This window comes from Anoplolepis gracilipes, chromosome 15 (assembly GCF_047496725.1).
Source record: "Anoplolepis gracilipes chromosome 15, ASM4749672v1, whole genome shotgun sequence".
NCBI lineage: Eukaryota > Metazoa > Arthropoda > Insecta > Hymenoptera > Formicidae > Anoplolepis > Anoplolepis gracilipes.
The window spans coordinates 5,159,605-5,184,832 of NC_132984.1; the positions used below are offsets into that span (position 1 = coordinate 5,159,605).

Below are 25,228 nucleotides of genomic sequence, written 5' to 3' on the forward strand. Positions count from 1 at the left end.
CGGTCGGCGCGACGTGCCCGCAGCTTCGATTCAGTAACCACGGTGCGCGTTTCCGACCGATGAGCGGACACAGCAGCGGGACCATCAGCGGGCATCCTCTTTGTGCGCGAGGCACTTGGCGATAAATAAAGACGTGACACGCGGGGCGCGAATCGCAGGGGTGAGCGTCGCGTGGAGGCGTCGCGGCGCGTCGCGACGCGGCTCAAGTGACAGAACTCTCCCGGGAGGAGAGCGTCCGAGGAGGAGAGGCCGAGGGTGTGGGCCCGTCGAGGACACAGCGGGACCTTAGGTAAGGTCGAACACACACATGCCGGATAGAGATGTTCCATTTTCCCGGCCGTGACAAAAGTGCACCGGCGTGTCCCTCACCCGTCATCTTCCCTCGCGTGTCCCGGGTGACGAGGATGCTCCGAAATTCCACTGCGGTCCGGAAAAAGGAATTCCTCCTGTCACGCCGACAGTATTTACCCGCGTAGGAAAGAGGAGGAACGACGACAGGTCGTCGTTCTCGCTCCTCCTTTGAGTCATTCCAACGGAACGCCAGCCAGCCGGAATTCCGGGAATCCTGGCGACTCCGAAAAAGCAAAGTGACCTCGTAAAGTGTACGCGCGCTCGTAAACAGAGCTCTATCGCTTTTTAATGGACACCTCTTTTCTTCTTCCGTATAATTGTTCTTTAATCGTACCGTTATCTGCGATAATACTTCAGAAAACCGATAAGAGAAAAATGTGCGTCGAATTTATTTATTATCTAGTAAATTTATTAGATTTTATAAATTCAACTTTATTATCCGATTTAATTCTAATTATGTTACAATCAAACGTTTAGAAAATAATTCTTGGAAGATATTGAATTAAAAATCTTCTCCTCTCTCTCTCTCTCACTTGTCTGCGTAAACTTGATTGCACGACGAATTATACAAATGTAAAGATATATTAAAAAGTTTAGATTTTATTATGAAAAAAATATTGTTGAATTAGTATAAATAAAAATTAATATGAAAAAGCTAATAATTATTATAAAGGTAACAATTCTTAGTTGCTAAAAACAAATAAATTGAATTAAAATTTGAAGAAGAAAAATTACATAAAAATTTGAAATATGACACAAATAAAGTGACAATAAATAAAATTAATAAATGTAGAATAAAATATATAGGAAATATATGTACATCTGAGCAACGTGGCGTCTTAAAATTTAAAGCCTGTTTTCTGACGTAATACAAAGGGAAATAAACTGGTCGCGTGATTTTAAAATAAAAAAATGCCATATTATGTTTGATTCTCTGTATATTCACGCTCTCTATTCGCGGAAATAATCTGTCAGGCTGGAGACCTTTATTGCGGAGTAAAGCTGTCCGGAGCGTTTGTTTACGGCATTAAACGGTGTCGATCGCACGTCCGGTTTAGGACGAGTGAACTTTTTGAAGCGGGGGATGAGAGAGAAAGAGAGAGAGAGAGAGAGAGAAATCTCGTGGACTTTCCCGAGGTTGAATTAAAGAGGCTGCCCTCGGAATTTCATCGGTGAAATAAAAAAGGATATAGATATGTGTCGGGTATGAAAATTTAACGAAAACTGAAATATTCACGTGAAAGATCGTTGCCGAAACTGTGGAATTTTATTTACTCGCCCTCCCCACTTCGCGAACACGCGCGCGTGTCAAGAGAGGAATTTCATCTCTGTCATCACACATAATAGCACATTCCGATGATATACTCATTAATTATTACGTCGATGTCTTCGCGCCTGTCCTCCCTGACCGGATCTTCCTCCGCTCGTCTTTTTACTTATATCTTTGTCCGCCTGTGTGCGAATTACATAACAATAATTATCAATGGTATAATAGTTATCTTACGTATGTTTTTATGCAACGGTTTGCGTTAGATAACGCGAATCTTCGGTAGAAAAATTCCGACTAATTAATTCAATCAATTACGAGTAATTTTCAGGCGCAAAGAAACTTCTTTTATTCATTTTAATTATAAAGTTTAATAATGACACTTGAAGAAAATCTATCTTCTCTTCTTCTTATTTATTCGCACCATTAACGTTCATTCATTGTAACGATCTTTTTACAAGAGATTTCATCAAATTGAACCATGTTATCCGCTCACAATGTTAAATGCAGTGCGTAAAAGCTCGTTATTATAAATTTATTAATATCACGAATTTTTTTCTTTTTTTTTTTTATATCATAATATTACAACGTAATATAATGTCGTAACAATATACTTCTTTAATATTATACATATATTACGTTATACATAAATTTATTAACATCATTACGAATTTTTCATTATGTTATCACCATATATATATATATATATATATTATATAATCCTATAAAATTTCCGCGAATAACGTTCGGGCAGACTTTGTTTACACGGCATGAATTTACGGCGTGCATTCACCCGAAAATGCTCATTTATAAAAGCCCACGTCGGCGCGAGCACACAATTATCGTTATCGATGCGAGTGAATTCTCTCTTCCACGAGTTGCGCGATAACGATGAATCGGGAGGCGGGAGGAGTAGGACGGAAAGAGGTCGGGGAGGAGGGGGCGGGGGAGGGGAGGGCGCGAGATGTGTGTACGTTTAACCTGCTATCTCTCGGACGAGACATCATCAATGTTGCATCCACAATCGCGTGGCTTCTGACCCGCGTATCGAAAATCGAACCGACCGACAGGTCGCCTCTTCTGTCTATCTTGTCTGTCTCTGTCTCTCTCTCTCTCTCTCTCTCTTTCTCGATCGATATACAATATACCGCTCGCGCTTTTCACCGTCGCTTTTCCACGTGACGTTAATTGCACCCCGGGCGGAAAATGCAGGCGGAGATGCATCGACGCGCGTATTCTCTCCTCTCTGTTGGTTGCCGCGAGTTGGAGGTCGTTTGCTAGTCGGCGGACCTACTGCCTAGTAAAAAGTACGCTGACGTTGATGGATATCGTTGCGATAAGCTTTCTTCTCTCGGTGGGAAAATTGCCAAGAAAATTGCCAGGATGGATGTTACTTTTGAGAATTTAATCCTTCGGTCTCTGGTATCGGCCTCGGGTGATCTAAACATTTGTTTTCTCTCCTCTCTCTTTCTTGTCTCGATAAGGAATAACGATATCTGATAAATGATTAGGGGGAAGTAAATATTGATTGGCACGCATCGTCGAAATTTGATATGTTAAATTGAATATAAAAGTTTAAAACAAAAAAAAAAAAAAAAAAAAAAAAAAACACATTCCAAAGCAGCACGCATTTAATATTATAAAGATTACATAATTTTCATTATATACGCAAAGACTGCATTATCATCATTATATCAGGTAATTATTATTTTACAAACTGTTATCTAAAACTGTCAATCGTTGATATTATTGGTACAAATAATTAATTTTTTATTAATATTATTAATATTTATTATTTTATTAATTTCTTAATTTTTATTAATATCTTTATATATAATTTTTATTATTATTCATTAATGTTTTTATTTCTTTATTTTGTTATTAATTTAAGTTATAATTTATAATTTGTATTTTCTTAATTTATCAAGAAAATTACATTATACTTTTTATTTCTTTATACTCTTGTTTTTATTTGTTTCTTCTTCCACGCGTTTCCTGTGAAAAAGATATCATTTTGTATTTCTAGAATTTATCAACTTTGTATTATTTCAATTTTACATGCGTCTGCATTTGCACATCCATTTTTCATATTTTTTCCTTCTCTTTGTATCATTATTTTTCCTTCAATTAAATTCCGAGATCTCTCTCGCGCGGCGCATTTCAGCGACGACAAGTGGCATTGTATACGTAGTGATCAAATATAAACATGAATCGCGCTTGTCTTTTTGTCATTCATTATCATCGTAGTCCACCGGGGCGTCCTTGATGTTATCGATGATCGATAGCCAGATTGCCAAAGACACTGGCGATTAAATGAGGCAATTAGCGGGAGACTCGTACAATGCATAAACGCGTCCAGCCAATTGTCTATCGATTTTATCTCTTATTCAATAAAGCCATTTATTATATTCATTTCGATGAATGGAACACAACAGTTCTGAATTAAAGCTCGATTGCATCCGTTGCTTTTTTACTGAATAATTGCTGAAGTATAATCAACAATTATGTATATCTCGTAACGTATTAAATATTTATTGTGCGTAAAAAAAATATTTAAAAAATACATCAAAATTAATTACGTGTAAAACGATAAAAATTGTCTATTTAATTATACACAATTTTTAAGATTGCTATCTATTAAGTCCTTGCATCCGTTGCTTTTTTACCGAATGCATACCTAATTACTGAAGTAATGTAATTAATAAAGATGTAATAACGTATCAAATATTTATTGTGTGTAAAAAAAATATTTAAAAAGTACATCAAAATTAATTACGTTTAAAACGATAAAAATTGTCTATTTAATTTAAATATACACAATTTTTAAGATTGTTATCTATTAAATCCTTGCATCCGTTGCTTTTTTACCGAATGCATACCTAATTACTGAAGTAATGTAATTAATAAAGATGTAATAACGTATCAAATATTTATTGTGTGTAAAAAAAATATTTAAAAAGTACATCAAAATTAATTACGTTTAAAACGATAAAAATTGTCTATTTAATTTAAATATACACAATTTTTAAGATTGTTATCTATTAAATCCTTGCATCCGTTGCTTCTTTACCGAATGCATACCTAATTGCTGAAGTGATATAATTAATCAAGATGTATATGTAATAACGTATCAAATATTTATTGTGTGTAAAAAAAATATTTAAAAAGTATATCAAAATTAATTACGTCTGAAACGATAAAAATTTTGTATTTAATTTTAATATATACACAATTTTTCAGATTGTTATCCGTTAAATAAAAAGACAAAGCGCACGATGTGTATTTTTAAAATTGCCATATATATATTTTTTCCACGAACGGATAAATAACTACGCACAATTTTGCATGCGATAATTAACGCAATGTCACTGCAGAAACAGTTTACTCTCTCGTGGTATAATTTTTCCCGCCGTTAAATATCCCACGAGACTACAGGGTGGCCGAAGAGAGCACGCGGCCGACCCTCGGATCGATATTCGTATTCTGCAAAGTCGCGACAGCCTTAACTTAATCCGGAATAGTTTAATCACACGAAATTACGGGCGCAAACTTGCTTAACTTGGTTCCGATCAGTTGTGATTGCCTCTTCGAAGTACGAAAAATTCAGACTGTCAAAACAGATCGGATTTCTTTTCAAAAAATACCGAGACCTTGAATTTTATTCCAATAACGGACATGTGTTTGAAATTTTCTTTGTAATTATCGGATCGTATATACGTATCTCGTATATGATGTATCGGTTTTATATCAACATTTCAACACGTGGCTGTTTGTTAATTATTGAATTCAATTATCGAATCTCACATATCAAACGCGCGAAAATATAGAGAGATTGAATATATGGAAATTTAATTCTGCCGCTTATATGTATATACGATTTCTGACGAAGTTTCTATTCAAGGATGCTTGAAGTTGTGTTGCAAAACCAGAAACTAAGGAAGAGCTTAATGCCTTACCTGTTGGCCTTGACGCGACATTCAATAGCTACCAATTACACGCGTACAGATACATTTGAATATAAGAAACATAATATATGCAAAGTATTTTCTAACATTTTTTTTTATTAAATATTTTTATTAGATATTTTTTTTGTATAAAATCTTTATTAAAATTGTATTTTAATAAAAGATTTTGTTAAATATATTTCTCTACGTTAACTATATACAAATTATATTAATTATAATTCTAAATTATATATTTGACAACATTTTTATTAAATATATTGTATATTTTTTTTATTACTTTTTATTATTAATACATTTTTTAAATTAATTATTAGGCTTTTTATCAAATATTATAGAATTTTACTACGCTCTTTGAATATATTATAGCACAAAAGATTATTATATTATATAATATATTATTTTGATAAGTGCACAAGCGATAGAGTACAAAGAAATTAATTTATTTTATCGAAAAATTGACATATTTTATCACCTTTGACGTCATAATTCCATTACAAGGAGTTTATGAAGGAGCAGGAGCTTAAAAACAAAGCATCTTGTAATTAAATTAATGAACGTAGGTGCGAGGTATTATTTCTTTCTGCAAAATGATGTGTAATTAAAAGAAGACTGAGAGATTTCATTATTTCCGCGATCCTTTTGGGATGACAAGAACCGCCCGGCCCGCGCAAGCTAACGCGATACACGTGGTACCTCGGTGCGGCTTATCATTTATCATGGACCGTTCCATCGGCGGCTCGCGCGACGCAAAAGCTCGCAACATGGCCCGTCGTGCAATACGGTAGATAATGACTAATAAATCGTGCAACATACGACGACGGCTCCGTTGATCGCGCGTACGTGCGAAAATTTCCTGCTGAATTTCCCACCGATATATATTCATGATATTTTCCCCCTCATAAATATATATATATATATATATATTCGCGAAGAAAGATCGAGTGACGCTAATAAAAGTGTGAGAAAAGCACTGTAAAAAATTGCCTCCGAATTGCAGTTATTTGTTACATGATTTTTTTATAAACTAAAAAAATTTTTACTTAGAATGAAACAAATTTCACACATTCCTGATTCAGAATATTTTCCACATTACGTAAAAAATAAATTTTGAACCATAAAAAATTGCTTGGGAATTCTTGGGATATCTTCTTTTCAAAATTTTCAAATCTGAATGTGTGAAAATAATTTTACAGACAAGCTTATAATCATCAGAGTGGCTTTTTTTTTCGTGAATATTTAGAGAAGAATCTGAGAATTAAGATACTTAAAAAATTTTTAAAGTTCGAACAGTTTGTCTGTAAGAAAACTTCAAGTATTTGTCTGCAGTTAATTTTTACAGTAAAAGGGAATATTATTTCATGAATTCTTTGTGATTAAAATTATGACTGAAAAGTACCGTGAATATCGATTAAAACTTTATTAAGGCGTAGCTCATTCTTAATCTGATAATGTTGTAGAAGTTTCATCTCGCTACACATTATTGCGATAACTTTAATATTTATCTAAAAGAAAGAAGTTACGTAATGTGTATACGCAATGCGTTACACGCGCGCTTTCGAATTTATTGAAAATTATTAAAATGATTTATATTAAAATTACATTGTAAAAAAATAACTGCAAAAGTGTCTGAATTTTTTCGCCAACACTATTCAAATTTTTAGGCAGAATTTTCAGAAGAATTCTTTTAGCAAAATGACTCTGATGATTAAGACAATTACTTTTAGACACCCAGATCTGGAAATTCAGTCAAAAATGGATCTGAATTCTTAGGCAATTTTTTTACAGTGATTTTATGCATTAAATAAAACTCGGCAAACAAGATCCTGGGGAACACTCTGTATATTCTTTCTCTCTCTCTCTTGTTGAGTAACTCGTGTGTGTATGGGTATGTGTGTGTGCTTCGGCGTAAATAAGTTATTTCCGGCAAGATCGACCTGCCGAACATTTCGAGATACGAAAACCAAACTTTTGTATCCCGTTTTACATATTTATATTCAAATACAGCTTTCGAAAAAAAAAAAAAAAAAAAAAAATTGTTATGAAATCTTTCTCGATTGCAAAAACACTTGGTTGGAATTAATTTTTCTTCTCTGCCGAGACATTTAAATCTCGCTTTTATTTCATCAGTTTTCTCAAGTATTTCTCTTATTTTCGCCATTTAAAAATATTCAATATTATTACATATATCTTAAGAATCGACTCCAGTCGAAGAATCTCATTAAATCGCGTGAATTCTCGAATAACGGGATGAAATTGAATGAAACGGAATGATAGAGAGAGAGAGAGAGAGAAAGAGAGAGAGAGAGTAGCTTCTAAATAATTTAGTTTCCTTAATCAAAGAGCCAAACATCAGTCAGGGGCACCCTGTATATACAGAATAATGACGTCAACGGCGATTGAGTAGATGATTCCCGGTAGTTTTGCGCCGGTTATAGAATCACTGCAATAAGTTATAAGAGCGCTATAAACTCCGGGTGACTTAGAATGCAATGCCATTACTCCGACCGTTTCTACGTCGTTTATTCGCCATCAAAAGCACAATCGGTCCTCGAATTCGTACAATAAAAGCTCGTTAAACAATAGGGAATTATTCCGCGAGATGGATGAATAATTGGACTATACTTTAAAATTGACTGTCAGTTTTCTCGGAGGGAGAAAATGAGAGCGCAATAATTGAAGTGTAAAATATATAACGCACCGAATGAATTAATGACCACCCCCTCGTTTTTAATCGTCTTAATATCGAATTGAGGAAAAAACACACACACAAACACAATTAAAACGCGAATTGCGAAATTGAATAATTTACCTACTTGCTCATCAATTTCGATTTATCTGCAATATAATTTATAACAAATTGAGAAGGAGATAATTTATCAAATAAATATTAATGAAATATCTCGCACATGCAAATAGTATATGTATATTATTTACGTAAATATTAATTCACAACGCGCCGTTTTCTCTTTTTAATTAATTATCTCGTAATTTTATTATCGCGCGCGCGCGAATAAATAAATGGCCATATCAAATATTATGTATAAATGAAGTGTTTACCGGTTAGTTTGTGTTTCTGGGCGTAATTGCTATATTTTTTTTTTTTTTTTTTTTTTACTCTCTACCATCGTTTGTGATTTGTGAGGGGATCGCGATAACGAGCGGCTGTTCGAGCCAGCGATGCCGAACATTTATTCCAGGGCATGCAGATAACACATGTGAGTGACGTCAAATGAATCGTAAGACCAACTTCCGTCCATTGAGCATGCAAAATTTGCCCTGAATTATTCAAATTATATAGGACTATCGTCGGCCAAGAATTGCAAATAACAACGAACGAAGATACTTCGACGAGTCGTTAAAATCAACATCGGACTCTTCTCCGTTTTCAGCATCGAATGCATATATCGTGAAAACGTCACGTTCGGAATACATTAATTTATTTTTATCTCTTATAAATACTTGCAGCCTGTGAAGTTTCGTGATTATAATTAATTCGCAAAATTGTTAAAGTAAATTTTGAAAAAAGGAAATAAAAGAAACTTGCGGGCCGCGAGAGTCTATTTTCGTTTTATCTTTGGCGGAAGATACTTGAGAGTCTCCCTACTGATTATGGCGCACAAATTGATAATGAGGCGTGTATTTCGATGCTCCGCGATAACATTTGGCACAGTGACGTCAAATGCGTACGCAAGTTCCCCGTTCCTTTGCGCTGACCCGTTACATCGACAGTAGACATACAGCACAATCTTATATTCTCGCGTGCTTTCGATAATACATGGTGTCGCGGAAAAATAGCACCGAATAAAATATTTCAAAATATATAATAAAGTATGTAACAAAAAAATATATCGCAATATCTTACGTAGATATTTTTTTATTAATTATTAAATAATTAATAAAAAAAATTTATTAAATATTAATTGAATTAGATATTTCTTTAAAAGGGTATAAATGAAAAAAAGAAAAAAACACGGTAGAATAATTTTCTAAAGAGTAATATATTGTATTAACAATAAGTAAAATGATATTCTCTCTTCCAAGGATAAATAATAAATTAAATGTCAAGATATTTTTATCTCGTAAGAGAAGAATAAATAAAACGACGCAGTGCAAATAGCTAGGAAATGAAATAGCGGGGATATTCCCTCGAAATTAACCATTCTTTTTCGTAACAAAGTTAATATCGATTTTTCCTCGAGTGTAATTTAATTTAAGCGACTTGATGGAGAGTCTGTTAAGTACGGGTGAATACAGAAATGTAAATTGATAACACAATCTTAGCGTTCTGATTAATTCAAAGTAAATTTTACTGATGTAACAAGAGGGAAGGAATTTTATTATCTTAATACTTTGTGAAAAATTGAAGAAAAACTCGTGTTGTTATTTTTTACTCATGATGTATAACAAAAAGATAAAATGTTGTCACTTCGACTTTTGAAAATTTCACAAAAAGTTGGGATTTACGGGACACAGAGTATAGACTCCCATCTCGCGTCTCGTGTATTATATCTCGCGTTACACTCGTCACCCGTGCATCTGTAACCGATGGCGGCACACGCGGCGTGTAAAACCCCGCGAGTACAAATTATTGTACCGGCATTATCGTATTAAGTATTATTTGAGCGCCGATTGAAATTGACATTCATTTGCCTGGAGCGGTTCAGTGCAAACTCGGCCGAGCCCCGAAGTGCTCCGCCATCTTTCACCGTGATCGCATTTTAAATAACGTAATTTTAAACGAAAAAAAAAAAAAAAGAAGAAATACAGTGCGAATACAGTTTATCATCGCGACAGTATAATAAAAAGAAGTTTTAAATTTCTCTAATATATAAAGAAACAACGCTTTTTGAAATGCGGCGACGAGTATGAAATAAAAGAAATAATTATATATATAATTTGTTTTTCACAAAATCCATCATTTGCAGAATTCTCGGAGAATAAATAGTTACAATATGAGATATAATTAAATCAAATTATTCGACGATAAATTACGTTCTGATTGCATTCATAGGTATTAATGACGCATTTTGTTTTGTAATTAAATTAATTGACTGAAATAAATACAAATTTGCATTGAAATGAAAGAACTAGGAGAGAATATAATAGAGGTAATTATTAATTGGAGCAATATAAATAATAAAATATATTATTTTATTATTTTTATATTTACATATTAATAATAGGAAAAATAAATAGAGGATTAAAAAAGTAATGAAAAATATAATAAAGGAAAAGAGAATTTGGATTTGAGGAGAAGCTGTGAAGAAAGAAGGGAAAAATATGATTCTATATGTAATTATTAATAAGTGGCTTTATGATCTCGCAGTGGGAGAGCTCGGAGTCGGATTTTTCGGATACTGAGGACTCAAATGAGTTAGGAACCAGCGTCAGCCCTGAAAGCAACGCGATGGACACTATCGATAGTGTCAACAAACGTCAGGCCACTCGTGTCTTCAAGAAATCCAGCCTCAATGGAAAGATCACGGTCTACCTCGGCAAGAGGGACTTTGTCGATCACATCACGCACGTCGATCCGATCGGCAAGTATAATACATATCCATTATCATAATTAATCCACACGTACGATCAGAAATGACGTGATGCGTTTTCCTAAAATAACATCGTTGCATGACTTCATCTTTCCTCGCGATAAGAGAGAGACTATTTTGACGTTTCCAGACGGGGTTGTCCTGATCGATCCCGACTACATAAAGGATCGAAAGGTATTCGGTCACGTCCTCGCGGCCTTCAAGTATGGCAGGGAGGATCTCGATGTCCTGGGGCTGACCTTTCGCAAGGACCTCTATCTCGCGGCGGAGCAGATCTATCCGGTAGTGCAGGGATCCCAGCCCCCGCGGGAGCTGACGCGATTGCAGGAGAGGCTGATCAAGAAGCTGGGCAGCAACGCGTATCCCTTTTACTTCGAGTTGCCACCCCACTGTCCAGCTTCTGTCACCCTACAACCTGCCCCGGGCGACACCGGCAAACCTTGCGGCGTCGACTATGAGCTGAAAGCGTTTGTCGGTGAAACGCAAGATGACAAACCGCACAAGAGGTAAGAATTTTTCAACTTAAGACCTTAGAAAATTCTTTGATTTAAAACTATAAGAAATTGCCTAAGAATTCAGACATATTTTCTTTTTACTTTTCTAGGTGTCTAAAGGTAATTTCAGATAACAAGTGTCTTGATCATCAACAGCTTGTCTTAATCATTAGATTGATTTTTCCGAGAGTTTAGAAAAATTTAGACACTCTGAAAATTCAGTGTATTTATAAGAAAATTTTGGACACTTTGCAGTTATTTTTTACAATAATTATTTGAAATTTTGGAGAAATATTTGAATCCAGATTTTTAAAAAATCACTGTAAGAAACTGTCAAGAATTCAGATACATTTTTATCTGAATTTTCTGGGTGTCTAAGGTAATTTTAGATAACAAGTGTCTTGATCATCAACAGTTTGTCTTAATCATTAGATTGATTATTCTTAGAGTTTAGAAAAACTTAGACACTCTGAAAATTCAGTGTATTTGTAAGAAAATTTTGTACACTTTGCAGTTATTTTTTACAATAATTATTTGAAATTTTGGAAAAATATTTGAATCCTGATTTTAAAAAATCACTGTAAGAAACTGTCAAGAATTCAGATACATTTTTATCTGAATTTTCTGGGTGTCTAAGATAATTTTAGATAACAAGTGTCTTGATCATCAACAGCTTGTCTTAATCATTAGATTGATTATTCTTAGAGTTTAGAAAAACTTAAACACTCTGAAAATTCAGTGTATTTATAAGAAAATTTTGGACACTTTGCTGTTTTTTTTTACAATAATTATTTGAAATTTTGGAAAAATATTTGAATCCTGATTTTAAAAAATCACTGTAAGAAGCTGTCAAGAATTCAGATACATTTTGTCTGAATTTTCAGATTTGGGTGTCCAAAAATAATTTTAGACAATTTTAGACGATTAATTATCACAGTTATTTAATTCTGAGGAATGTCTAAAAATTTAGACACTCTTCTGAAAATTCAGATAGTGTGTATGTAAGAAAATTTCAGACACCTTGTCTGCAGTTATTTTTTGCAGTGTTTTTTATTATATAAAAAGAATATTTATTTATTTAAAATAAAATAGATATATTTTATTTAAAATAAAATAGATTTCACATTCTTAATTTGGAATAATTTCTATTATATAGAAAATTAATTCCACGTAAAAAAATTGCTCAAGAATTCAGACATCTTTTTGTCTAAATTTTCAGATCGAGATATGAAAGTAATTTCAGATAACCAATATCTTAATCAATCAGATTAATTTTTCTAAAAGTTAAGAAAAATTCAGACACTCTTCTAAAAATCCTGTTTGAAAATACAATGTGTTTGTAAGAAAATTTCAAACACTTTGTAATTATTTATTACAATAATTATTTCAAGTTTTGGAGAAAGATTTAAATTCAGATTTAAGAAAAAGAAACTGTCAACAATTCAATTCCTTTTTTCTTTATTTTCAAATCTGTCTAAAAGTAATTTTAGACCATCTGTCTTAATTATCAGAGTAATTTTTTTGAAAGTTTCGAAAGTTCTGAAAGTTTGAGAAAAATATCTAAAAACTCAGACACACTTCTGAAAATGCTGTTTGAAAATTCGGACAATGTGTCTGTAAGAAAACTTTAGCCACTTTGTCTGCAGTTCTTTTAGTGTATTTTTAATAAAATAAAAAGAATCTTTATTTAAAATAAAATAGATTTTATACACATTCGTAATTTAGAATAGTTTCTATTACATGGAAAATTAATTCTGGGTAAGAAATTGAGAATTCAGACACTTTTTTGTCTAAATTTTCAGCTCTGGAAATCTGAAAATAATTTCAGGTAATCTGTCTTATTCATCAGAGTTATTTTCTTTTTTTCTTTGAAGAATCTGAAAATTCACTTTTCTAAAATTTCTGTTTAAAAATTTGAACAGTGTTTCTATAAGAAAACTTTAGGCACTTTATTTGCAGTTATTTTTTACAGTAGACTTTTTTTAGAAAATAAAAAGAATCTTTATTTAAAATAAGATAAAAGATTACACACATTCTTGAATCAGAATATTTCCCATTATATAGAAAATAAATTGTGACACATTTTGTTTGAATTTTTAGATCTGGGTGTCTGAAGTGTAATTTCAGACGCCCATTTTGTCCTAATTATCAAAATAATTTTTCTGGAAATTCAAAAGAGGATCTAAAAATTCAGACCCTCTTCTAAAAATTTTGTCTGAAAATTCACACAATGTGTCTGTAAGAAAACTTCACTTTATCTAAATATTTAGTCAGTTAATTTTTACAAGTACGTTTATAATATTAATTAATTATCACAGTGACAATTTATTCAATTAATTACTGCTTTCATCGACCAACCGATTGAACTTGCAGAAGCTGCGTGAGGCTGGCGATCAGGAAGATCATGTACGCGCCATCGAAACAGGGCGAGCAGCCCTCGGTGGAGGTCAGCAAGGAGTTCATGATGTCGCCGAACAAACTGCACCTGGAAGCCTCCCTCGACAAGGAGCTCTACCATCACGGCGAGAACATAGCTGTGAACGTGCACATAGCGAACAATAGCAACCGGACTGTGAAAAAGATAAAAGTGTCGGTTAGGCAGTTCGCGGATATCTGCCTGTTTTCCACCGCGCAATACAAGTGCACCGTCGCCGAGGCCGAGAGCGAGTGAGTATTCTCTCCAGCCGATTAATCTTCCCGTCCCTTACCGAGGAACAACGATATCGCATCTTTAACGAGAGACGCAATTTCGATTTTCAAAGGCGGTTTCGATAGTGAAATTTACGAGAATTAATCTGTCATGATTTTCGAACAATTTTTCTTTAATTTCAAAAAACTTGAATTGCAGAAATTAAATCAAATTTAATTCCTTTGTCACTCTTATATAAAATATTAAATGGGAATATCAAATTTATAAAAACGCAGATAAAATTTCCTTTTCGTATTTTTTATTAATTAAATTAAAATCAGTTTATTAAATTTTCGATGCAATTGTTTTGTCTTTGAAAATCGCTTTTTTAAATATAATGAAAATAAGTCGAAACTTTTTTTTAATTTAGTAAGCGAGATTAGTTTCTCAGATCGTTAATGATTCAGACGGTTGATTTAACGTTGTTAATAATTTATTAAATATCGTCGATTTTCGAGCAAAACAATCTAATTTCCAAAAATTAATTAGGAGAATTAAATTTAATTCAATTCTTTTATTATTCACACAGGAATTAAATTTCTAAAAACTCAGATAAAACTTTTTAATTCAATAAAACTTATTGTTAGTTTATATAAAATGAACCTTTGAGGTAATTTTACCTTCGAAAACCGCCTTTTTAATAAAAATAGATTGACATTTTTTTAAATTAAGTAAGTGAGATTAATTTCTTAGATTATTGATTCAGATAGTTGATTCAACGTTGTTAATAATTTATCAAACATCGTCGATTTTCGAGCAAAAAATTTAATTTTCAAAAAAATTAATTATACTTAATTCAATTCCTTTATTATTCACACAGGAATTAAATTTCTAAAAACTCAGATAAAACTTCTTTAAATAAAACTTATTGTTAATTTATATAAAATGAACCTTCAAGGCAATTTTACCTTCGGAAATTGCTTTTTTAATTACGATATAAATAGGTCGAAATGTTTTTTAGTTCTATAAGCGAGATTAATTTCTCAGATAGTTGATTCAGGTGGTTGATTTAACGTTATTAATAATTTATGAAACATCGTCGATTTTCGAGCGAAGAATCTAATTTTCAAAAAATTAATTATACTTAATTCAATTCCTTTATTATTCACACAGGAATTAAATTTCTAAAAACTCAGATAAAACTTCTTTAAATAAAACTTATTGTTAGTTTATATAAAATGAACCTTCGAAGCAATTTTACCTTCGAAAATTGCTTTCTTAATTACAATATAAATAGGTTGAAATGTTTTTTAATAATGTTTCTATAAGCGAGATTAATTTCTCAGATAGTTGATTCAGGTGGTCGATTTAACGTTATTAATAATTTATGAAACATCGTCGATTTTCAAGCAAAAATCTAATTTTCAAAAAAATTAATTAAACTTAATTCAATTCCTTTATTATTCACACAGGAATTAAATTTCTAAAAACTCAGATAAAACTTATTGTTAGTTTATATAAAATAAACCTTCGCAATTTTACCTTCGGAAATCGCTTTTTTAATTACAATAAAAATAGTTGTAGGTCGAAACTATAATTCCGTAAATAAGATTAATTTCTCTCAGACCGTTAATGATTCAGATGATTGATTAAATCTTGTTAACGATCTACTCTTAAGAATTTTTAAAAAAAGAAAACTTTGCCGGCTAAAAGACCTCGTTTCTCGGACGATCAGCTGATAAGGTTTTAGCGATTTAGACGTTGCGTGACGACGCGATAACGATGAAACGCCGTGAAAAAAAAAAAAAAAAAAAAAAAAAAAAAAGAACCAGGACTGTGACGAGCAGGAAAATAAGATTGTTGCACTATGGCAGTATAGGGGTAGCGCCAGGATTCACTCTGAGCAAGGTGTTTTCTCTAAGGCCGACGCTTGCCGAGAACAAAGACAAGCGGGGCCTAGCCTTAGACGGTCAGCTTAAACACGAGGACACCAATCTCGCGTCTAGCACAATGTGAGTGCGAGATTAAAGAGCTCGCTGTTTCCGTCATTACTCTATCTATCTCTCTCTTTTTCTCTCTCTCTTTTTTTTTCTCTCTACTCACCTCTTCTCTGCCGGGTTCTAAGAGGAAAAAAAAAAAAAAAATAAAGATAACGGGGAGACTGGAAAGCGGCCAAATGCAGGCTCGAGTCCTGAATGTAATCACGACGATATCTCACGACGAACGTGAAGACTTTATGGGAATTCGTGCTCGAGTGCCATAAAGATGAAACGTGCGGCCTATGAATTTTTTTGGAGCAGCTCTATAAAATTACTACAAAAGACAGAAATTCGTAAAATAGTAGTTTATTTAATGACGTTCGAGAATGATTGGGAAAAATTGAATTGAATTTATTTCTTGACAAATCTTTGAAATTATATAATAGAAAGAAATTATATTTTATAAGTTAATAAAATGTATAATAAAAAACAATTTTAGACGAAATTAAAATTATTTGCCTCTAAATATTTCATAGATTTCATTAGAATATTCAGAAGAATTAATGAAATCGGAAATAAAGACAGAGAGAGTATTAAATTTACTCGCCTCCTTTTTACTCGAGAACTTTATCATTTCTTTTATCCCTGCTTTTAGCGTTGAGATATTATGAGGATAATAAAAGAAGTAAAATTAAAAGACAAGGCCATTTTCAGCCTCTCTTTCTTGCTATCTTTCTTTTTTCTTTTTCTTATTAATGCAAAAAAAAAAAATTGAAAATTGGAATGGCAGTATCTTCTTAGTGACTTTGTGCTGGGGATTTTTAACGTGGTGGCCTGTAATCACATATAGATCTCGATCGGTGGTGGTCTCTTTCCCTTTGCAAAACTCCCTCTCCCGCACTCTATTTCTCTATCTCCGCCCTTCCTCCCTCTTTATTTTATCTTGAGATATTTATATGTTTAAATTTTTATTTTAACCCTATTTTTTTCTATATTAAAAAGAATACTTTCTTGACATTTTATATATTTTCTTAAGATAAATTTCTCTCCTATTAATATACATATGTGTTTTATACCACTCTATATATATATTCCCCTTCAGACACTCAAGTACAAGATTGTCGATCCTTGCCTTATTCTTGTCTCTCGTAATCGTAATCTGTATCGCAGTGTAATGCACAAACTGACATATCGTACTATCATGACATATATTAGGAGACAAAAATGATTTTAGTTTCGTTTTTATTTATATATCGTCCGTTTTATTTTAGTTATTCGTGAATTTCCGCTGACAATCGAAATTTTGCGAATTTTTTTGCGTCTCAATGGCAGGAAAGGTTAAAACTATATGATAATAGTTTTAGATATTAATTAAGAATTACTCCAATTAATCAATTTATCAGACAATTTTTATAAATTGTTTTACAGAAAAATAATATTTTAATTTACTTTTAAACAAAATATATATATAAACGCATTTATATTTTATTAATAATAAATACAAGTTACTGTGTTGAATACATTAATATGAAATGAGATGGAATTAAACATTTCGTCGACGATGTTTACGCTGACAGCGCGGTATCAATTTCGCGATTTCGGTCCGCACGTGACGCGCACTGACACTCATGCTGGTTGTGTGTTCAAATGTCAGGGAGGGATGCCCAGTGGGCCCGGGTTTCACGCTCAGCAAGGTGTTCACTTTGACACCCCTCCTGGCCAACAACAAAGATAAATGGGGGCTCGCCCTCGACGGCCAGCTCAAACACGAGGACACCAATTTGGCGTCCAGCACCCTGTAAGGATGCGATGCCTGGAAGCACTAAGCCTGCAGATACACGCAGACATGCTTAGATTTATATCAATAACACCGCACCGTGTAATCACACATTTAGCGCTCGAGAGAGAAAGAAAATATCTGCCAAAATTATTCATTAAGATTTAATTGATGCAACGTTTTCTGAATAGTTTTTTCGTAATACGTTTAAATTTGTACGGAAAAATGTAAACATAAAAAAGTAATAATTTTGAGAATAATTTTATTTTTTTGCGCAGAAAAATATATATTTTCTCTTGTCATATGTTCCTAAACATTATTATAAAAATTTATATATATAATTGATACATATAATATATAATATATTATATATATATTATTTATTTTGTATACATTATAAAATAAAATATTGCTGTAACAAAAATTTTGTGACATTGAAGTAATATATCCAACGAAAATGTTTGATATAAAATCAATTGTGAAAGATAGACAAAAAAACAAAAAAAAAACAAAAAAAAATGTAAATAAAAAACTAGAGAGAAAAATTCAATAGAATAACTCGACTCGAGGACGAGTACAGGTTTTTTAGCGCTAAATGCGGAACAAGAATGCGGGCGGTGTCTGTTACATATAACACACATACACACGTGTCTCACGCACGCAACGCGCAGCTGAACATGCCTTTGGGAATTTTTCTCATGCTTTCCATACACGATATGGCCGGGAGATACATGTTGGCTGTCTGTGCAACGAAAGCTTTTCTCAACTTCAGATTATTTCTTCGATTTCTCTTTGATTTCTTGATCGACTCATCGGGTGAACAATCGGTATTGTCGGGCGACGTGTCATTTCATTTTGCGAAATTCATATCACTCAGCTTTATTGAAAATTCTCCGCACGTTTTGAATTCCTTAGATCTGGATCTATGGATCTCGATACGTTAAACTAAAATTTGGGAAAATTCTGAAAATTTTTCACAATTTTTTAGAAGCTTCAGAATTAATAAGCCTTGAAATCCATAAATCTTAAGATCCAAGTGACTTTTACTCTTTTGCAAATTTTTCAGAATCTTTCATTGATTTAAGTTTAAAATCAAATTGCAGTTTTGATATCAGAAACTTTGAAAGATTGGATTTTATTATTTTTATATTTATCTCTCTCAGCAAGAATTAAACACATTTTATTTTCAATTAAATTCAGTCATTAAAATTTAACATAAAAATTTTTGTGCTTTTTTTCTCTTCTTAATAAAACTTTTCTTGAGATGCATCTGCTTCAACGGTATTATAATAAAAAGATTAAGAAGCTAGGATCTAAGAGATTTAGAATACTTAGGTCAAACATTTCAACCAAAATCCCATTTTCCTTCTGCTTGTGCTTGTTGTTTGAAAAACATGGCATCGCCACCGCATTGTGTCTGCGTAAAATTGCATGAAAAATTGTTTTTTGCCGCTGCAAAAGCTGTAGTTTTATTGATGGCTTGACTAAAAAATGTACGTGATTACATAGTTATATATATATATATATATATATATATATATATATATATGTATAATTAAATGCTGCTTTTGTTTGTTTAATAAATAAACCCAGTTTGCAATTTCTTCTCCGTTTACTTTCTTTCATCTTTGCACGATGCTATAACACATCTAACCACGCATGAGCTTTTACGTGGCATTAGTGTTGATCGGTGATGTTGATAATGACATTAATAATGACGGTAGATCTAATTTGCAGTGTGGTTGACCCGTCGCAGCGTGAAAACCTTGGAATAATCGTCCAGTACAAAGTCAAAGTCAAGCTTTGCCTCGGTGCTCTTGGAGGGTAAGTTTCATTTAAATGTTTCGAGAACTAAGATTTTCATCTAATTGTAAGTGGAAAATAATATTTTATAAATAATATTTTGAATGATTCATATTTTTATGACATTTTTTTGTAACTTTAAAAATTTGTATTTAGATACCTAAATCTATCATCAGTTTTAGTTTAAGATTTTTTTTTAGGAGAGATTCGTATGTTTAATAATTTTAGAGCACAGGTTCAATATATTGATGTGTTTCAATGAATTTTAATAGATTTCTATTATTACTCTGATTATTAGCGAGTTAGTCGCAGAACTGCCCTTTATTTTGATGCATCCCAAACCGGAGGAGGAGGAACCAATACCGTCCACAGCTCGACCAAGTCCTACGCACAAAACTGACAGCGGGGAGGTTCCGCTCGACACAAATCTGATACAACTGGATACGTGAGTTTTCTATTGAATTTAATTAAATTTAAATATAATTATTTAATAAAATTTCAGACTATTAATAAATTGACAAAACGTAATTAAGAAATTATATTTGTTAATAACATTACACAATATATATATATATATATATATATATATATATATATGTATAATAAATATAATATATTGAATACTGTGTTTTCAAAAAAATATAAATATTAATTCAATGTCCTATAATAATTCATAATATTTTATAATAATATTATTTTATAAAAATATAAATATTAAATTTTATTTATACAATTAAATATAAATTTAAAATATTAAATTATTATTATAATATTATTTAAAATAATAAAAATTCAAAAATATAAAAAAATTATTTATTAAAAAAAGAAAAATATGATATTTTACTTACTTATTAAAAATATGATATATTACTTTACTTAAAGATTGTTTTAAAATATAGCAAGTAACTCTCGCTATATTTTAAAACAATCTATACTTATTCAAGTAACTCTCGCTATATTTTAAAACAATCTTTACTTATTCAAGTAACTCTCGCTATATTTTAAAACAATCTTTAAATTTTTCAGGGAGGTGGACGGCGACGACGACATAATCTTCGAGGACTTTGCTCGTCTGAGGCTGAAGGGCGAGACAGAAGCTTGACCATGTTCCGCCGATTCCTCATCGATATGTATCGACGCCCTCGATTCGCGGGTGACCCTGACACCACCGTGTCGCACGCAAGACGGAAACTGCACAATGATGTCGCCAATAATGCCAATAACAGCGATGCCGCAACAGCAGACTTAAACGACGTCTTTATCGTTCAAATTTGTTATCGCGGTATCACTGCTATCTTCCAAGTACAAAATGTTCCCGACACGATATTCTGTGTGTGTTTTCGGGGCATTTTAAGATTTAGATTCGCGTAGGGAAAAAAAATTGATAAGTGGAAAAAAAAACGAGAAGAAATACGAGGAGAAAAAAAGGAATGAACGAATACGCGAACCGGACATGGCGTCGACGAAATTTTTGTTCAACAATCACTCGTCATTCTCACTGATCATCGAAGATGAGCTGGAAATTGAATGAAATGTTTTTTTTTTTCTCTTTTTAAGATATCCCGCACACATCGTTGTTCGTACATTTATTATTAAAATAATTGAGCGACCATTCGTTGTTGTATTTGTGAAAAAAAAATGAGCGACGATTTTGTGCGATTAATACATTTACCACGAATTCAAATGACCGTCGCCATTTTACGCTTTGTCTCCGAAGACTGATTTTAGGAGGAACATCCAAAAGAAATCTAGCTAATGAAATATATTTATTGTGTAACTTTCAACGATAAAGAAAAACAGCTGCTGAAAATAATACGTAATACATGTGTAAGATTTGAGATTCGATATTTTTCTCCGAGAAGATGCAATTAAAATTCGCAAATTAATTCAATTTCAATTAACACTTATTATAATCAATTTTATAAACACGACTTGATTAAACATCACTTAATTCAGTTAAATTAGCAATAAATCGTCAGAGTTAATTAAATATGGAATTGATAAAAATTCAAGAGCGTGCAAAAGAGAACTTTTAAGTTTATATAGGCACTTTAGAGTGATTGTGATTTTTTTATCACGGCCAGTATACTGTCCTTTAAGTTACAATGCGAGAAATAAAACTATGTCAATCTCGAATCATCGAGTTTATTTTATCGATGCAAATGATAAATACATAAAGTTAGTGTTCGTTGTAGAATTTATTATTATTTATTATTGTTTGCGCAAACAATAGGACAATCGTAAGCGCTCCTCGATTTAATTAATTAAAACATTAAATTGACAGTTGACACAGATAAAAATAATTGGTCGCAGAAGGGGGCGAAAGGAAAGTTATTTTATATTTTTGTGGAAAACTATACTGAAACACAAACGTTGATTCATACAACACACAACGAGGATAGAAAATTATTTAATCCCAAATCTGTAAGGAACCTACTTATCGTTAGTGGTGTTAATGTAAAACAATTCGAGCAGGCAAAAGGAGAGAAGAAAAGCTGACGCGTTTTGGAACGCAAATGTCAATTCATAGATGTATATTTATGGATAATTTGTAGGACTTGGTAACACTATAAGATTTCTAACACTAAAATCCGTTGCACGTCCCCTCTCCCCCCACCCCCTTTCGCGCTTCCGCCTATGTAATCACCCCGTCGACTAAAATTAGGACGATAATTATCGGCGACTTCGATTCGAGATACGCGTACTTTAAGACTGCTCGAGAATTCGATTCTTCGCGCAAATGAAATGTCGCGTATAATCTCGCTCGTTTGATTATAAAATTAAACTCGTTCAGCAGAGAGTTTGATATCTATTGCCTAATTAAATCTCGAACGCGAATGCGACTTTCACTACGAAAATCGTCGGAAACTCCGTCATTCAAAGTAACAATGTCACGCATGATTTTTATAGAAAAATATCCTCGAACAAAAATATTTTATTTTTAAATTTCAAGATATATATAATTCTCTTACTCCAAGTAACTTATTATTATCTTTTTTATCGATCAAAATTTAAATAATTAAAAAGTGCATCTTCTTCAAAGTGTAAATTATTTTTATTCAAACAACAATAATTATTCTCCGAGATTTTTTGTTAAAAACGACAGGAAACCTTCTGAGAATTATTAATTTTAACTTCTAAAAGAAATCAAATCAACGATAAAAGATTCATGTTGGTAATGAAGAATAATTAACAGTGACATTAATTAGAATGACGTGAGCTGTAAAACTATGAAGGAAACGGCATTGTACATGTATATATACACGGGAGAAGCGAGAGAAAAAAAGCAAAATAGTATTTTTTATCACTTTAGCATTTACAAATTGTGTATTTAGATGAGATTAATTGAACGTCGCACGTTTAAGATTTAAACGTACGACGATGCATGAAAATGCCGTGTTTTCCCTTATACCAAAGCCCGGATTTCCGTTTTTTCCGGAAAGAAAGTGTTTCTCTTAAAAAGCATCAATCGAGAGATCGAGAGAAAGAATTATAAATTACATTTATATTAAGTGCGTTCTTTGTACAAAATTTATTTTTATTATTGATTCTCAGCAAATATAATTAAGTTTATAAATGTAAAGTCCAATGCGTACATATGCAGGACAGAAATTATAATTTTACTTTTCAAAATTCGCTTTATATTATAAAAGTGAACAATATATATATATATATATATATATATATATATATTTTAATAATTAATATTTCTCACCGACACTCTCATAAATTAAATTAAACCTTGTTAACATTATCTTAACTATTCGTTTAATTATCATTTTATTTAAATGTCCTATGTTAAAGCGGATTTCTCGGAAAGAATTTATTCGGTTTTTTTTTTACCTCGTTTTCGTGAATAAAGAAAAAACAGAAACGTGCATGTTCAACGAAAGCTAGCTAATTTAATTAAGGGGACAAACCTTTGCGATTGTGCGGCGAAAAATGTCGAAACGTCATCGACAACTTCGATTATCGCTTCAAGCGAAATGTGTACGAGTTCGTTTGTGTGTGTGTGTGTGTGTGTGTATATGTGTGTGTGTGTGTGTGTGTGTGTGTGTGTGTGTGTGTGTGTGTGTGTGTGTGTGTGTGTGTGTGTGTGTGTGTGTGTGTGTGTGTGTGTGTGTGTGTGTGTGTGTGTGTGTGTGTGTGTGTGTGTGTGTGTGTGTGTGTGTGTGTGTGTGTGTGTGTGTGTGTGTGTGTGTGTGTGTGTGTGTGTGTGTGTGTGTGTGTGTGTGTGTGTGTGTGTGTGTGTGTGTGTGTGTGTGTGTGTGTGTATGTGCAGGCTTGTAATAATGAGAGTATATTTTATATTCGCCCGCGGATGCGCGCGTATTTTTTATATGATCGCAAATGGTAGGTCGTTAACATTTTTATTGTCATCCGGAGAGAGGAGACCTCACACAGAAGGGAATTATTATAACCGCACAAAAAAAAGAGAAACCTGAGAGAGCGAGAGTTAATTAAAGTCAATATAAAGGATGCCGTCTCTGTAATTCTAATATTCGAGAGAGGTTTCCTTGCGAGAAGACCGCGCGATATACACGGGGTGTCGCAAAAGGATGCGAATTTATTTTTAAATTAAAGTAATTCTTTCGAATGTCGAGTTATAATCGAATTATATCCCGCTATTATAGTGAAAAATACTTTGATATTAATATTTTGCCAGGAAGAATCCTAAGGTGATTCGAACTTTTTAAAGATAGAATATGCGACATTTTTTTGAGACGCTCGGTGTATTTAACGAATCACAGTATCACTGCGATAAGAGAGGTAAACGATTACGCTTCTTCGATACAACATATTTTGCACCGGAAAGTCACATTTCCTCTCGTTTGTATCTCGTTTAACTGAAAATCTTTGTAGCTCTGTGGAAAATATAGGTAACAATTATGATTAAAACATAAACAGCGAAACGTGTACGTGCTCTTATCAGAATGGCTGCACCGTTCGACGTAGAACGGGAATAATTAGTTTATTGCATCGCGCATAATAATATAAATGGTATAAAGAAAGAAAGCTGAATTAAAGAAAAAAGAGAATACAAAAAAAAGGAGAAAAGGAAATTATCCGCGTTTGTCTCGAGAGAGAGTGTGTATCTGTAATTAATGTAATCGAGTCGATGTACAAGCGTGTTGTGGTTCACATTACAATTGTAGTTTACAAAATGTAAATTGTAAGAGAGAGAGAGAGAAAGAGCATTAAAATATTGCTATAACTTGTACATTGCACTATAGGAACGATTTATTTATTGGAGCCGCGCGTTGTTAGTTAGCAAGAAAATCGTGTGTCGTTCATGATCGTTCGCTGTTCACTCGTGAATAATTCGTTTTGTATGTAAAAGAGATTACAAGAAAATTACTAAGAACAAGAGAGAAAGAGAATGCGAGAGTGTGTGTGTGTGTGTGTGTGTGTGT

At 32.6% G+C, this 25,228-nt stretch overlaps 1 protein-coding gene across 4 annotated transcripts; it reads left to right on the forward strand.

Moving 5' to 3' along the window:
• On the forward strand, positions 1-25,228 carry Krz (beta-arrestin protein kurtz). 4 transcript variants are annotated; one of them, XM_072906787.1, is made up of 8 exons: positions 1-289; positions 10,910-11,123; positions 11,263-11,638; positions 14,000-14,293; positions 17,889-18,032; positions 19,749-19,835; positions 20,113-20,259; positions 20,841-25,228. In XM_072906787.1, the coding sequence occupies exons 2-8, from the start codon at positions 10,991-10,993 to the stop codon at positions 20,914-20,916; spliced, it is 1,257 nt and encodes a 418-aa protein (XP_072762888.1). In that variant the 5' UTR covers positions 1-289; positions 10,910-10,990; the 3' UTR covers positions 20,917-25,228. The 4 variants fall into 4 exon arrangements, with proteins under 4 accessions (XP_072762888.1, XP_072762886.1, XP_072762889.1 ...); XM_072906785.1 differs by lacking the exon at positions 1-289 and adding an exon at positions 9,585-10,691; XM_072906786.1 differs by lacking the exons at positions 1-289; positions 17,889-18,032 and adding exons at positions 9,590-10,691; positions 16,130-16,267.